General features: G+C 37.1%; 1 protein-coding gene across 8 annotated transcripts in view; it reads left to right on the top strand.

Moving 5' to 3' along the window:
• TTLL7 (tubulin tyrosine ligase like 7) overlaps window positions 1-17,611 on the top strand; it is a 184,738-nt gene that overhangs the window by 121,041 nt on the left and 46,086 nt on the right. For all 8 annotated transcript variants that reach the window (XR_002313488.2, XM_070467831.1, XM_020891268.2 and 5 more), the window contains 2 exons: window positions 6,873-7,033; window positions 14,931-15,104. Coding sequence is in view for 7 of the 8 variants with exons in the window: in XM_070467831.1 (XP_070323932.1) it covers window positions 6,873-7,033; window positions 14,931-15,104 (335 nt within the window). In the remaining variant the exon portion in view is untranslated. The remainder of the gene's footprint in view (window positions 1-6,872; window positions 7,034-14,930; window positions 15,105-17,611) is intronic.

Consider the following 17,611-nt stretch of genomic DNA (forward strand, 5'->3'; position numbering starts at 1 on the left):
GGCAGGAAGAACCTTCTGACTGCAGCATTGGTCTGACACTAGTGAATGGAAAACAGGAGGATTGGGGAGGAAGAAGTTCAGACTAGAGAAGTCCTGAGTAACACCTGTCAGGCTGATGGGGAGCCCAGAACACAAGTTGCTTGTGAGAGCGACCACACTGGGCAGAAATAGCTTCCCTCTGGTATCCCAGTCATGCTCAATCCTTGGCCAAGAGCAGTCTGGGGAGAACCTAAACTTGGCTTGAAGTTGTAAAATCATAGATCCTATATGGGGATGCTGTCAGCTAACTGCACTCTTAGAGATTAGTTGATTCAAATGGCATATCTCCAAGTCTACCACAATGGTTGTGTGTGATAAAATTTAGTGTGACAAACATTTATTGATTGTCAATTTTGTACAAGAACTATACTGGACACTGTTGGGGATTTTGAGAGTTCATTCATTCATTCATTCATTTGTTCATCAAAACATGCACTTAACGATATTGATGGAGAGACTACCATGTCCCAAGCAGAGTTCTAAATGTGGAATGCACAAGACTTATTTAAATCTCTTAATTTCATTTAGAAACCATTGTTGAAATATGTATCTTACTTTTCCATTCTAGTATCAAAGCTTTTGCTAGTTGCTCATTAGAATGTTGTAAAACTTTCAGATTAGAATGCCACACACACACAAACTCTTCCACATGCCTTATTTTAAAACTTCCTTAATGGGTGTAAAATTTAAAGGTCAACGATGTGGGACTAAACTACTGAAAAGAATCCTCACTAGGTGAAAATTGAATCAGCTAATCTTAGTTAATGTCATGTTATGGTAACTTCACACTTGCATAATTTAGCCTTCTCCCAAGAATGCAGTTGTAAAGAATATACCTGAAGTATGAAAATAGTGCAGTAATGGTGGGTGATGAAGAATGCCAAATTTTCTGAAGAGCTTTTTCTCTGATATCAAGTAGTGATAATAAGGTTGTATTATATTTACATTTATTTTAGGATTCTAAGAAATCCTTATTTATCAAATGCTTCTTCTTTAGATAGCAGTTTATAAAATACCTGCAGTAGCTGCTTCTGCATGCATTTTGATGTTATTATTTTCTCTCTCTTTCTCACTTGGGCTGACATGGATGCTGTGCAGGGCCGTTCATTTTGCATCAGCAGAGGTGCCTTTAGCCTATAGCCCGGCTGCTGTGTGCATCATTGTGCAGCATGTAGTGATTTTAATGTTATTTCTAAACCTCCCTCACCTCACGCCGTTATTTTAACTTAGGACCAACTGTTCAGCCATATGGAGCAGTTTGTCATTCAACATCTGTATGTACTTGCAAAATATGAATTTGTCTTTGTGCTTTATGCTTTCAGACGTGCTATATTTCATATGGAAAAGACATATCTTTTTGTTTTCTTAATGCTTTCATTGACTGAATCTCCCATTTATTTTTTCCCTTGGAGAGCTTAATGTTGGATCATGATGCTTTTAAAAGTCACAGTGGCAGGAAATGGACACCCATACTCTATGTTAGCCTCACTTGAGTCCACAGATAAACACAGAGGGCATCTTGCTGACCATTGTTTTTGTGTTTCACAAATTATTCCTCTTCTGTCCATTTGCTTTTGACCCCAAAGCACCCAGAAAACCAAACAGCCTTGCAAATAGTACTGACACTAATCTACCTCATTCCAGTCTGATTTCCTGCCTGTTTTCTGCCTTTCTAAAATTGTTCAGTTGGTATTTTGCTAGAGGTGCAGGCACTGTCTCCCCGTCTGTGTGGTCTTTTAAGCAAACTGGCCCCCGATGGATTCCATGGCCCTGCTGGAGGGCCTGCCTGGGCAGCGTTGTATGTACACATTGACTCCGCCCATCTTCCCAAGTGTTGCTTGCCTAGAGGTGAATCTGAATCTAAGCAGAGACAATTTGATTATCTTCTGATTTGCTGTTGTCCCCTGGACAGATCGAATTAATCATGAAACATTGCTGGGTAGTGGTTAAGAACAAGGGTCCGGCTACATTGCTATCCATTACCTAATTGTGTGATCTTGGGTAAGTTACTTATCTTCTGTGTGCCTGAATTTTCTCATCTATAAAATGAGATCCAAACATTTTCAAAACTAAAACATCTTTCAAAACTATGAGGCAGCAAAACCTAACCCACCTGAACTCTTTCAGTGACAATGACGTGACAGGAAGTTATTTTTGTCTGTCTCTTGCTTTGAGTATTCACATGTTTTCCTGCAGAAATATAATGTTCATGGTTGTGGAATCTAGCCTCAAGATTTTTGGAAAGAAATGGACAAGTCATATCTATCTCAATGTTTTTGAGTATTAAATGAATTGCTGTAAAAGTGATTAGAACAGGGCTTTGTCCATTGTAAACCCTCAATATGTGTTAGCTCTGATTTTTACCTTGTTGACATAGGTTTCAGTGCCTTGCAAGGAGCATTTTCACTAAGACAAACACATACTAAGTGCTAGACCTGTCTTGAGCCTTGGGACCTGGTAGGTATAATTCCTCTTTTTATGTAGCTAACAATCTCCATTAACGACACAGGAAATTAAAATAAAGTGAGATAATTATTAATAGTGGAAGAATTGGGCATTAAGGGATCATAAAGTATCTAGTGACAGGTAAAGGTCTCCCTGAAGAAGTGATGTTCGAGGTAAAACATGGAAGTTCACCAGGTGAACACAGGCAATGGAGAGTCTATATGAAGACTTAGAGGAGAGATGAAGGGTTTTGACTCTTGATCCCTTGGTTTTTATTGTCTAATGGTTTCCAAATTAGAGGTCTCTCTAAACCACTCTTTTCTCCAGGACCAGAGCTTGAAATTGAAAGGCAAAGGAAGCAAAAGAGAATGTTTCTTTCCAGTAGGCACTCTGGCAAGAAGGAACAAATTTGTGGGTTGCCCAGACCATGCTAGTCCCACAATCAGGGAAATCACTCCTCAGGCAGTGATGTTTGCTGGCATGCAAGAGGCCTGAAGGTCTATCCATCTCCATGTTGGAGGAAATGTTAGGAGTGGAGCAGCTGCATTCCCCACCCCTAACTCTAACCACTTTCTGAAGTTGCTGCTTTTAGCCATGTGTTTTGGCTTCCCGGGTGGTTCAGTGGTAAAAAATCCACCTGCCAATGCAGGAGACGTGGGTTTGATCCCTGGGTCAGGAAGATCCCCTGGAGAAGGAAATGGCAACCCGTTCCAGTATTCTTGCCTGGGAAGTCCCATGGACCGAGGAGCCTGGTGGGCTACAGTCCATGGGGTCACAAAAGAATTGAAGATGGCTTATTAACTGAAACAGCAAACAATAGCAGCAAGCCTAGTATATTAGGCCATCATGCTTTAAAATTCCATGAAAATTAAGAATAAAACATGAAGAATAGTGGCCAAGAGAGCCTCCTCTAAGTGATGCACTCGTGCAGCACTTGGCAGGGGGCGAGCAGGCCGTGCGTGCTCTTCCCCTCCTCTTTGGCTCTGAGGCCTCATATGCGTCTCACTGTGCACATGTTCAGAAAAATGAATCATCTCAAATGCGGTGTCACTGTGTGTGCGTGGGTGCTTAGCCGCTTCAGCCGTGTCCAACTCTCTGTGCCTCCATAGACCACAGCCTGCCAGGCTCCTCTGTCCATGGAATTTTCCTGGAGAGGGTTACTTTTTCCTGCTCTATCGGATCTTCTCTACCCAGGGATAACACTTGCATTTCCTATCATTTCCTATGTCTCCTGCATTGCAGGCAGATTCTTTTACCACTGAGCTAGTGGGGAAGCCCTATGTTGCTTTAAAGTTGAATAATTAATAATAGAATACAAAATGAAGATACTTAACATTTTTTAACACTTTACTTTCATTTATTATATAGAACTCATATTTATTCTTAAAATAAATTTATGGGTTATCTTTGATACTTTTAAAAATTCTTCCTGCATTATGACTTTTGGCTCACTAATACATAGAAAGGAGGAAGAAAAATTGAGAAGAGAATTGATTAAAATTCACCATTTACTGCTAGTGTTGATTCTTGTATCACATCAGTCATAAGTCCTGTTTTCCACATTAAAAATATAAGCGTTTAAACTATTAGCTCAACTGCAAAGAAAAAAAAAGGTATGAATTAATGTCTGATGTGCATATTTTATCAGTATTATTGTGAATAATTCATATTAAAAATTTAAAATCCCTCTTCATAATTAAGGTTTCATTATCTGTAATAACAAGGTTTTCTGGGACAATTTTTTTCACAAGCTACTTTATTACAGATGGTAGTATCTTTCCTCATTCTCCTCCCCTTCAACCCACACACCCCTGATTTCTTTTTGGTTTACATACTGTTCCCACTTAACAGTGAAAGAAGCTGGAGCAGGAAGGGATGACATCGTGGTGCTTACACAATTCATTTGGAGAAGCTGTAGTTGATATTCTTCTATAAATAAAATGTTATTTGGAGATATTTTTTCCTAAATTGATTTTTAAACACATGTTTATTCTAAATTTACCTTCATCAGAGAGAACTAATATCACTTCTTTAAATATGGCTGTTTTTATTAAAGAGAAACAAATTAAATTCTTTTATCTGCTTCCAGTTCTATTATATATTTGTGCCTATGGAGAAAAATCATATCTTCTATCAGCCTTTATGTTTGAAAGTTGTTCTTTTTTCATCTTTTACTGTCATATTTACAGTCAGTTCCTTATATTAGATGAATAAAATAAGAAATGAAAATCTACTTTGGTGAATTGAAATTAGGATACTATATTTGTGATATTTACTTCTTTTTTTTTGTTTGTTTGCTTTTTTTTTTTTTCCATTTATTTTTATTAGTTGGAGGCTAATTACTTTACATCATTACAGTAGTTTTTGTCATACATTGAAATGAATTAGCCATGGATTTACATGTATTCCCCATCCCAGTCCCCCCTCCCACCTCCCTCTCCACCCGATCCCTCTGGGTCTTCCCAGTGCACCAGGCCCGAGCACTTGTCTCGTGTACCCAACCTGGGCTGGTGATCTGTTTCACCCTAGATAATATACATGTTTCAATGCTGTTCTCTTGAAACATCCCACCCTCGCCTTCTCCCAGAGTCCACAAATCTGTTCTATACATCTGAGTCTCTTTTTCTGTTTTGCTTATAGGGTTATCGTTACCATCTTTCTAAAGTCCATATATATGTGTTAGTATACTGTAATGGTCTTTATCTTTCTGGCTTACTTCACTCTGTATAATGGGCTCCAGTTTCATCCATCTCATTAGAACTGATAGAAAACATTTCATTGGAAATTCGTGAACTGCAAAAATATTAAATATGTCAAACTAGACAAAGTAGCTTTCTGGGATTTATACATTTTTTAGAATATCTAGGATTTTAGTTGCCCAGAATTAGACTAATCCCAGCCATTGTTTTGTGATACCCTCTCTTTACTGGTCCATATACTGGCCTGCTTTTATTAAATAGTGTTCTTAAGTTACTGTACCATTTGTGAACCCAACACCCAAATCAAGGATTTTGGCAATAACCTGTTATCTTATGACTCCCTTCCCATCCCCCTGGCCCTTCATGTCTCAGGTAGCCATTTTCTGAAATTCAGTATTCCTCAGTCCCTTGTTTTGTTTTTTTAATATGATCTTATTATATCTATGTGTACTCCTCATAAGCATTTTTAAAATTTAAGTATTTTACTTGTATAAAAAGTTTCACCTTGCATGTATTGATTGGTACGTATTTTTTAAAAACTTAACCATTAATAATTAAGATGCTCTGTATTGTGTGCCTATTTATTTCATTCAACTGCTGTATAGAAGTCTAAGGGAATTAGCCTATGACTATTTATTTATTCACTTTCTCACTGATGTAGGGTTAGGTTTTCTTCAGGTGTCTACAATTGTGACCAGTTGTTTCAACATTCTTGTACATGCACTTGCTTTTAACCTATGAGAGATTTTCTCTTAGGAATAAACTTGCTGGGTCATAGGATATGCATTTTCAACTTTAGCAGTTAATGCCCAGCTAATATTTTCCAGTTTGTACTCCCGCCAGTTTTGTTTGAGATCCTATAGATCCATATTTCTCCAATACTTGGTATTGTCAGACTTTGAATTTTTGTCAACTAAATGGATAGAAAATGATATCTAATTATAGTCTCAATTTTTATTCATTATGTTTATTGGGCATATTTTCTTCTTTTGTGAATTATGTATTTTTGTCCATTTTTTTCTGTTAATTTGTTGGTGTGTATATTAACAATTGGTTAGGCATTCATTATACATTCCAGATACTATTATTTGGTTAGATGTATATGTTTTGAATGTATTTTCCAAGCCTGTAACTTGATCTTTTATTTCCTTTAAGGTATCTTTTGATGGCCAGAGTTCTTAATTTTAGTATAATCAAAATCTATTAATATTTTATATTCTATACTTTTTTGTTATTTAAGTAATCTTTTTCTAACCCATGATAAAAGATATTCACTAGTACTTTCCACTAAGATATTTAATGGCTTATTTTTTAAACTTAAAGCCTTAATCACTGTGAAGTTGATTTTTGTGGAAGGAGTAAAGTAATGATTCACCTTCAGCTATTTTTTCATGAATATTGCTATTTTTTAAAAAATCTTTTTATTGATTTACTTTAAATTTAACTTAAATTTAATTTTTAAATTTAATGTCTTCTTATCCTAATCGTCAGACTTGCCACTTATGTCATATACCAAAGTTTCATAAATACTGAATCTATTTCTGGACTTTTCATTCTGTACTGTCTTTTAGTGAATGAGTGAGTCAGTATGTGTGTGTGTAGTCATATTTGAATTAAATATATTCATCTTTGAATTTTAGACATATACTTATACACCTAGATTTTTAAATATTTTGGTTTTTGCACTAGGTTTTGGACATAGTGAAAACAAGTATCCGTGCAGTTCTTCCACGTATCTGGAAGGTACCTGATGTTGAGGAAGTGAATTTGTATAGAATTTTCAACCGAGTTTTTAATCGCTTACTCTGGAGTCATGGCCAAGGTCTGTGGAACTGTTTTTGTGATTCAGGGTAAGTTTTAAGTTATTTTCTATTACTGTCATTTTTTTTACATCTTTTACTATTTAATTATAAAGATAACCCAATAAAATGGCTGAATTTCTTTACTCTCTTAAAATGTGGTTTTGTAACTGTATATAAGTTTCAGTGCTTAACTATAATTTATAATATTTAAGCTGATATAGATGAGATGATGGCTGTGAACACAATAGCACCTAATTTGAATTCAATGGAGTGAAAGTATTCCTAATGAAGAAACTCAATTACATCAGTATCCTTATGGTTCTTCTGCTGTTTCCTTTATGTAACCATCTTCCAAAATCATGGCTATACTTCTGCTCCTTTCCAGACTTTCAGTCCTGTCAAAGCTGTTGTGACTCACTGTCATTTTGTCTTCAAGGTATCTAAAGCCAAGCATTCCATCAGTTCAGTTCAGTTCAGTTCAGTTCAGTCGCTCAGTCGTGTCCGACTCTTTGTGACTCCATGAATCGCAGCACGCCAGGCCCCCCTGTCCATTACCAACTCCCGGAGTTTACTCAAATTCATGCCCATCGAGTTGGTGATGCCATCCAGCCATCTCATCTTCTGTCATCCCCTTCTCCTCCTGCCCCCAAACCCTCCCAACATCAGGATCTTTTCCAATGAGTCAACTCTTCACATGAAGTGGCCAAAGTACTGGAGTTTCAGCTTCAGCATCAGTCCTTCCAATGAACACAAACAGGACTGATCTCCTTTAGGATGGATTGGTTGGATCTCCTTGCAGTCTAAGGAACTCTCAAGAGTCTTCTCCAACATCACAGTTCAAAAGCATCAATTCTTCGGCACTCAGCTTTCTTCACAGTCCAACTCCCCCATCCATACATGACCACTGGAAAAACCATAGCCTTGACTAGATGGGCCTTTGTTGACAAAGTAATGTCTCTGCTTTTTAATATGCTGTCTAAGTTGGTCATAACTTTCCTTCCAAGGAGTAAGTGTCTTTTAATTTCTTGGCTGCAATCACCATCTGCAGTGATTTTGGAGCCCCCAAAAATAAAGTCTGACACTGCTTCCACTGTTTCCCCATCTATTTGCCATGAAGTGATGGGACCAGATGCCATGATCTTAGTTTTCTGAAAGTTGAGCTTTAAGCCAACTTTTCACTCTCCTCTCTCACTTTCATCAAGAGGCTCTTTAGTTCCTCTTCATTTTCTGACATAAGGGTGGTGTCGTCTGCATATCTGAGGTTATTCCATACTTCCCTTTTATTCGGAAATGGCTTCCCTTCTGGACTTCCCAAAATCCCACTGTTACTCTCCCAGTCATACAGGTTTGGTATCTCAGGTGCATCTGTGTCCTTTTTCTCCTTCATTGTCTTTTCAACCATGGGCTAAATCTTGTTAGTTTTTCTATCACATCCCCACTGTAGCTACTGTGGTTTATTTTTTGTTTTTCTTAACAGTTCTCAATTATTTAATTCAAGATTGTTCTTCATTGTTCCTAACAATTATCTTGTGTTTACTTGATAGTTTAAATACTTTTGGAGATACAATGCTGAATTTGATACAGCCCCTGTCCTCAAGAGGCTTCCCGGGGTAGCTCAAATGGTAAAGAATCTGCCAGCAATGCGGGAGATCTGGGTTCGATCCCTGGGTCGGGAAGATCCCCTGGAGAAGGAAATGGCAACCTACTCCAGTATTCATGCCTGGAGAATCCCATGGACAGAGGAGCCTGATAGGCTACAGTCCATGGGGTCACAAAGAGTCGGACATGACTGAGCTACTAACACTGCCCTCAAGAAACTTAAAAATGATAATAGCTAATACTATACCACTTATTATGTGCCAGGCATTGTTCTAAGCACTGTGCCTGTACTAAGTGATTTAGTCCACATAACATCACTTTGAAGCAGGTTTTATGATTATCTTCATTTTAGAGATAAGGAAACTGAGGCAGAGATAGGTACTAAGGACCTAGTGCAACTGAGATTTGACCTCAAGCAGCCTGGCCCCAGTCTTCATTCTGTTAATCAATAAACTCTGCTGTCTCTAATAGACAAAATAAGATACATGAAAAGTCATGATTATGAAAGAGAAAGTATTGTAGGATTTCAGATATGACGAGCCTTTAAGGGGGAAAGGCTAAGTGAAATTCATAAATTCCTAGGCATTTTTGCCTCTAGTTTTTTGTTTCCCTTATCCATCCTAATGTCACAGTCATTTCCTAAAATCTGTAATGATTTCCTTCATTTATTGTTAATGTCTAGATTTCTTCTTTAAAGATACAAGACTCTCTAATATGCTAAATTTCTTATTATTTTTCCTGTCGTCTCTCTCATTACTCTTCTACTTAAACTCTCCTCCCCCAAACAAATTAATTATTTTTCAAATATCTTAAAAATTTTCTTTTTTATTTCTTCCAACTATTAATGTCAATGAGTGTCTGATTGGACTGCCTTCTACAAACCCATTTATCCAATCCCCTCTCCATTGTTTGACTCCTATGTAAAGACCCAGACTATGTCTTTTTTGGGTAAAATCTTAACAGACTTTTTAGTCTGAAATGATCTGAATGTCCTCTGTTTAAGTACTCACATCATCTAGTACTGAATCATTTATACCATTTGTAGACTTACTCTCACCACCATTATTTTCCTCAGCTATCACTCACCAGCAGGGAGAATCCATAAGGTGCTCTGAATTGTGATGAAATCTGAGAATAGTCTCGGTTATGAATTATTTCTACTGAGACTTAAGTAAAACATTTGAACTGTACTCCATGACCCTTAGTCGCTGACTATCTACAGAATTTCTCTGAATCTTAAATCATAATTAGAGTTTTTTCTTTCTGTTTGTTGATCCACTGGTTGGAATGTTGAACATGAATTTCAGCTTCTTTTCATGAATGGAAGACAGTGAGATAGCCAGCTATTGAAATGGGTGCTAGTGACTCTATTTTGGTAATTTACTTTGACTCCATTCAGAATCCTTTCGTCTTGTACCTGGAACAATCCTCCACTCACATTTCTCTGGTGGTGTCTGTTACTACTGGTAATGATAATGAAAGTAAATAACATTTTTTGAAGGATTACTAAGTGTCTGAAACTGTTTTATATGTTAAATATTTTTATAATTGCCACTACAATAGTTTGAGTAAACTATTATTATTATTCTCATTGCATAGATGAAAAAATTGCAGCATAAAGTATATAACTTACCCACATTTTCATAGTGAGCCTGCATTTAAACTCAGGTTGTGTGAGTCAAGAGTCCAAGTTCTTAACTCTGTGCTTTATTCACTCTTCTCAAAGCAGCATTGCCAGTGGTTGCCAAGCTTACTATGTTGCAAGCCCTGAAGCACTAGCCAAATCCTCAACCCATCAAACTGAGCAGATAGAGCAGGAGTAGCTCTGTATTCAATTTGACCTCCTCTCTCTAACCATTTCCTTAAATACTTGGTGGTTTGTAGAGATGAGTTTTACACCAGATTTATTTTATACCTTTACAATTGACATTCCTTGGGTTCCTTAATTTGATGAACTCAGATAATGCTTTGTGTGTGTTTGGTTGGCACTTTGAATCCAGGATAGTTCTACTTTTTCTTTGAATCATGTCCAGTCAATGTATACTTCTTTAACCTTTGATCTAACAACCTAATGGTCTAGGTAAAAAATCTACTCTTAGCTTAGCTCTAAAGGAATGATTTTAATAAAAGGTGCAGCTTTCACAGTTAGGTATAAAACTCTTGGAAAAAATATAATCCAAATAACTCTGAGCCACCTTGCTTCCTGCCACTGCTTGTCTCAACTCCCAATAATAAAACAAAACGAATAAGCTATTCCCTGTTCATATCCCAAAACATCAAATAATAATGTGGATGTTTGTCATTGGTTTTCTGACAATTGGCCCAGGGGTTTTGCTGATGCACTGAATAGAAAACATGCTCATCCTTTTCTCTTGCTCTTTCAGGCTGCTGAAGCCCATGCCCAGGGACTCTTTTAATGACATGCAGCCTCCTGGGAGTGCTATTCAGAATGATGCTCCACGTTCTGAATGTGTCCTCTCCTAGGGAAAAACTCTTGGAATTTTCATAAATAAAATTATCCACCACGTTTTACTGAGATAGGGCAAGCCTGGGTGCTATGGGACTTAAACTTGGGCCATAGAGCTCGCAAGAGTTGTCCAAGGGAAGTAACATTGCATCTTAAGAGTTGCAGGAGGAGGAAGAAGAGGAGGCAGGGGCCTATGGGAGAAGGAATGTATTATTTGGAAAAACTCTGTCTTCACTCAAAATCCTGGTATGTAAACCTCAGAGAAAAGAATCTAGTTTAGACCCTTTAGTGAAAGACATTTTCTTATGGAAATTCATCATAGAAATGCTTTCTATTTTTATTTGTTTTATTTTTTAACAGTCTTAGGGGGAAGAAATTGTAGAAATACTAAGGCAAGGGTCTGCTTCTAGGCTGAATTATATGCCTATGTGAATATGTATGCATATCATTATGTACTACTTATTAATAAAATGATTTGACTCTTACTGTTCTCTATCACTTTAGTTGGATGTTGTCTTGTTAGTGCTTTTCAGCTCATTAATCTTTCTGAGCTGATTATCCAGTTGGTGAGGTCCAGATTTTTTTTTTTTACTTTCTTCTTTCTGCTACTAACTTTGGGCTCCTCAATCATTCATTAGGGCTCCTACCAGAGGAAAAAGAAATGAATGTTTTATTTTTTAGATAGCTGCTTTATTAAATATTTTTCATGAGAAAGGTGGTGAAAATTATTGGATTACTGGATAATATGTGGCTTTTCAAGTTTCTGGGTTTCATTAGTGATTCCCCTTTGTTACCAGGAGGTTATTCATTATTCTGTATCTTATTGTTATATTATTTTAAAATGTCATTTGAAGTTGTTACTTTTCATATTTCTCTGAGGATTCAGGAGTGCCAGAGAGAACTTTTTAACCATTTACTTTTTCTTTCTGAATTCATGGATTTTGGTCCTCCCATTTCCTTGGAATTTTGATTCAGAAAGTGGGCAGATAAGACCCTGGGTTCTTTGATAAAGGCATTAGTGTTATAAATTATTCTCCTTTCTTTCAGTTACTTCAAGTTTTTTGTGTTAGTATTGAAATTGAGATACTGTGGTGTTCTAGAGGGATTTCACATTATTCAGCTGTGCCAGGTGGCAGGTTAGGAGACTGGGGACACAGTTCTTAAACACTCGCTGAAGAATAGGTTTCTTTTCTACAGAGGGGGTACCATTAGCCTAGTACCAAGCAAAGCAAGTCCTGGTCATTTTCTTTTTTCTTTGTGAGTGATTCTGGCATTCTGACAATTAAATATGGCTTAATAGTGTAGAATGTAGCCTTTGGTTGGTGGTAGTGAACATACACAGCAAAATTAGATAGAGAACCATCTCATGTTTATTTTCAGAATAAGAATGACAGAATGAGAAGCCAAAGCTGCCCTATTATAACTCACATATTACTCAGAATGTTATGTCAAATTAAGGTGTTATATTGATAAAAGAAGCTCGTTTGTCTTTCTTCCATTTTGTTTGTTCTTTTCTTAACTTCAAGTCAGGAAAACAAAAATTACCATGATGTGAGTGATCTGATAGTGAATCTAATCAAATGGCTCCAGAGTATTAAAATAGAAATATATTCTTATTCAGAAGAGAGGGTGGTGATGGAGGTAGACTTTTATGGAAATAACTAGAACCCCAGGGAAGAGAATGTAAAAGTGTTCAGTCAAGAGTCAGAACATTTTCTTGGTGTATTTACATTCATATGAAACTTTAATTTCTCTGAACCTAGGCATGTAAAACTTGCTAGACCAAGACATATTATAAACAAATTCCCTTATTAATTTGCATTCTCCAATATTTTTCTTGATCACATGAAATAAATTGGTGATAGATATGTGTTCAATTCAGTTCAGTTCAGTACAGTTCAGTCACTCAGTCATGTCTGACTCTTTGCGACCCCATGAATCACAACACGCCAAGCCTCCCTGTCCATCACCAACTCCAAGAGTTTACTCAAACTTGTCCATCAAGTCGGTGATGCCATCCAACCATCTCATCCTCTGTCATCCCCTTCTCCTCCTGCCCCCAATCCTTCCCAGTATCATCAGGGTCTTTTCCAATGAGTCAGCTCTCCTCATGAGGTGGCCAAAGTATTGGAGTTTCAGCTTCAACATCAGTCCTTCCAATGAACACCCAGAACTGATCTCCTTTAGGATGGACTGGTTGGATCTCCTTGCAGTCCAAGGGACTCTTAAGAGTCTTCTCCAACACCACAGTTCAAAAGCATCAATTCTTCGGTGCTCAGCTTTCTTCGCAGTCCAATTCTCACCTCCATACATGACCACTGGAAAAACCATAGACTTGGCTAGACAGGCCTTTGTTGGCAAAGTAATGTCTCTGCTTTTTAATATGCTATCTAGGTTGGTTATAACTTTCCTTCCAAGGAGTAAGTGTCTTTTAATTTCATGCCTGCAATCACCATCTGCAGTGATTTTGGAGCCCCAAAAAATAAAGTCATACATATATATATACAAATATAGAAATAGAAACATGTATGTCATATTAGTTTTTCTTACATTTAGTAATAAAATAAAATTTTAGAGTTAATTTAACTAAAATATTAGTTTCTTGAACAAAAATAACCTTTAATCCCTTTTAAATAATAAAAACAGTATTGTATAATTAGCCCTTGAACATCTCAGAACATAGAAGAAAGTTTATTCCTTTCAGTCTACTTTGTTTGAATCTTATTCCCTTTAAGAAAATTTGTCATTCACTGATGACATGCTGTCTTTTTGGGACCATGTTTCTCCTGAAAAAATAAACAATAGACTTTCTACTAAAAAATACCTTTATGAGTTCCTACAGCATTTTAAAAAAATTCCAAAGATATCAAATATCCACAGAAGATTGAAAATGGAGTCTTAGAATTTCCCATTGGGAAATGCAGTTCTTCAGAAAAATATTTTTCTTAATATATTTTTTCTCTCTTAAAATCTAGTCTTTTCTTTCTCTGAGGATTAAGTGAATTGGTTTATGTAAAATGAGACTTGAACCATTACCAAGTCTCAAGAAAACTTTCCCCTTGAAGCTTGAAAGGAGTTTCCGTTACACTAAGGAAATCAGTCTCTCTCTCTCTTTCCCGATGCTGGTGGGGTAGTAACATGTTTTCTCATTTGGGTCATAGCAGTCAACTTAGGAATTGTGAACAAATATAGATGTGCACACACACACACACACACACACGTGCGCTCACTTAAGTTTACCATGGCGTTGTGCACTACCGCCTGCTGTCCACTGAGCTGAATGTGCTGATGGACACTGCCTTTGGAACTGGCAGGGCAGCACTTGTTGAGATTACGTTACTTCTATAGAATAGAGCATGTGCTCTAGGAATATCATGGACATAATTACATATGAACATGTTTTGAAAGGGGTGGTCATAATCATGGGATTAATCTAAATTTTGTTGGTTCACAGAGATCACAAATTAAGTTACAGTGACTTTTTAATCTGTTGAATCATCATTAATATAAAAATAAATGCAGCTTCCTAGAAAATCTGTATTTCTAGAATACCTAAGTTTTGAGAAATTAGCTGTGTTTTACAATTCCTTCAGTGTAAAGTAACTCAGTTTTTACGAGCTGTTGGGAAACCATCCGCTTAGCTACTGAGAGCTGGCATCAGTTAAATCTTTAAAGATAGGAATTCTGTGTTGCATTTTTTTAACATAAAGATTACCCTTCATTTTGCATATTTACTTGATAACGCTAACCATCTGTAGTCACTTCAAATGTGTGAAGCCATTTCTACTTTTTCTTTATTGGTTTGTTGCTAGGTAAGTGATATTGTTGGTTGCCATTTTTAACAGCCACATGGGGTCATGTCTGTTTCCATGCCAACAGATCCTCTTGGGAGAGTATTTTCAATAAAAGCCCGGAAGTGGTGACTCCTTTGCAGCTTCAGTGTTGCCAGCGCCTGGTCGAGCTTTGTAAACAGTGCCTGCTAGTGGTTTACAAATATGCAAGTGACTCCAGAGGATCACTCTCAGGCATTGGTACTGATTGGGGTAATTCCAGGTACTTGTTTTACATTTCCTAGATCCTGTGTGTTTTATATAAAGTAATGCTGCAACACACTTTGAAAGTGAAAGTCTCTTTTTGTCTAGATGGCTAGAGAAAAGCTGAAGACTAAAAATTTATACTTGCTACTATCTACAAGATTCTTTTAACTTTAACAATTGGTAAAGATTGTTTTTAAATCTTTAAAAGACTGAACAGGAACAGCAATCACAAACCTGAAGGTGACAAAGATAACCTACATGGAAATGATATTATTTAACTTAACATGCTCTTCTTTCAAAAGCCAAGTAACAGCATGCAAAATGATAATAAATTTAATTTTTTCCCTCAGCAGGGATATTTTGTCTTTTTCCTCTATCCTAATATAGTTGAGAAGATGCCTTTAGTTTCATTTTTAATGTTCAATATGCCTCTACTATCCCCTTTATCAGCAAATAGATCTGTGGGAGGTGGATTTTGTTAAGATTCATTTAAAAATTGGACTTTTATAAATATTGTCCAGTAAAAATAGGTAGTTTTATAAAAATATGAAAATATTGTTTTTAAACTGCAAAGATACACAGAGTAAACACGAAGTACATTTTAGCACTTCTCAAGACAATCATAGTTCCCATTAAAATTAAAGACAAATGTCTTGGCTTAGATGGTAAAGAATCCGCCTGCAGTGCAGGAGACCCAGGTTTGATCCTTGGGTAGGGAAGATTCCCTGGAGAAGGGCATGGCAACCCACTCCAGCATTCTTGCCTGGAGAATTCCATGGAGAGAGGAGCCTGGCGGGCTACAGTGCATGAGGTCTCAAGGAGTTGGACATGACTGAGAGACTAACACTTTCACTTTCATGTGACTTTTATTATGTGTAAGTTTTTGTAGTATTATCAAGAGAGAAGAGTATAAACCATGATTTTGAAAAACTAAGTGATAGTCAAAAGATCATAGGATCTGGTAACAATTGAATGGTTTCCCTGGTGGCTTGTGGCAACCATACCACCTACCAATGCAGGAGTGCGCTAAGTCATTTCAGTCGTGTCCAACTCTTTGCCACCCTTTGGACTGTAGCCCACCAGGCTCCCCTGTCTATGGGGATTCTCCAGGCAAGAATACTGGAGTAGGTTGCCATGCCCTCCTCCCGAGGATCTTCCCAACCCAGGGATCGAACTTAAGTCTCTTTTGACTCCTGCTTTGGCAGGCAGGTGCTTTATTGCTAGTGCCACCTGGGAAGGGACCGTCTGCTCAATCCCTGGGTCGGAAAGATCTCTGGAGAAGGACATGGCAACCCACTCCAGTGTTCTTGCCTGGGAAATCCCATGGAAGGAGGAGCCTGGTGGGCTTCAGCCCATGGGGTCACAAAAAAGTCAAACATGACTTAGTTACTAAACAACAAACAGCAGTAATTGAATAGATGGTGAGGAAAATGAACTACCATAGCTTGGGTTTTCTTTTTGAAACATCTAGAAATTGATCTGTTTATTAAAAAGATCATGGAGATATAGCTAACTTTCTACAGAATTCACCTGGAACAGCAGAATGGCTTGGAATGCTTTCACAAAAAGTATTGAGAGATATATGTTTAACCTTTGTTTGTCTTGTACCTGTCATTACACTATTGAGGTATGATGCAGTATCTTTAACTCTCCCCCTGCAAACAGAAACTGATTGAATTTTAAAAATGGTGGAGGTAAAGTTAGACATTAATATTTAAAATATGTAAATACCAAAGCTGTATTTTGTAGTTTGACAAATGGTTTGACAGAAGCAAATTATTGAACAAAGCTCATATTACTTTTATTAATATTCTCATATGATTTTAAAAAATGATGGCCATCTTTAAGACATTACAACATATAAATGAAGGGCATTCTCTTTAAGAATGATACTCTGGGATCATGATCAGGAAAACCTTTAGTTCCATTCTAAGAAGGATGGTTTCAAACTCTTTAATATCATTCTTAAAAATCCAGATTTCATAACCTATTTTCTGTTGAAGGATCATGTAACTTTTATGGATAAGCAAAATAAGATGAGTTTTGCTGGCTATTCTGGAGGAGGAAATTATACCTTACAGTTGCTTCAGTTTTTAAAATTTTCCTCCCCTTCTTGTGGTTGAAAGAAATATTTCTCCCCTTGTGATCTTGAGTTATGGACCCTGAAAAATGTTCAACATGACCCCAGTATAGTGATTATAAGCTTCTTAGGGGAGAGAGGTCAGTAAACACATCCTTCATTCCTTGCCCAGTTCAGAACCTTTTGAGAGAGAAACATAGGAGTCATACAGATGATCATCAAATTGTAGCTTCATTACTGAAAAAAGCTGTTGAGAGACATGATATAGATGAGAGTCAGGTGTTTTCTAATGTTGATTTCTAGAATTAAGTGTACCCATCCTGTCAAAGACACAACTCTATCAACCCAAACCTTCTACTGGCACTATCCATGAAGTCTTATTCTATTAGTGTTGGGAGGAGAGCAAGTACAAGTGCATTCTTTTTGCAGATAGGCTGATCCAG

This window comes from Odocoileus virginianus, chromosome 5 (assembly GCF_023699985.2).
Source record: "Odocoileus virginianus isolate 20LAN1187 ecotype Illinois chromosome 5, Ovbor_1.2, whole genome shotgun sequence".
NCBI lineage: Eukaryota > Metazoa > Chordata > Mammalia > Artiodactyla > Cervidae > Odocoileus > Odocoileus virginianus.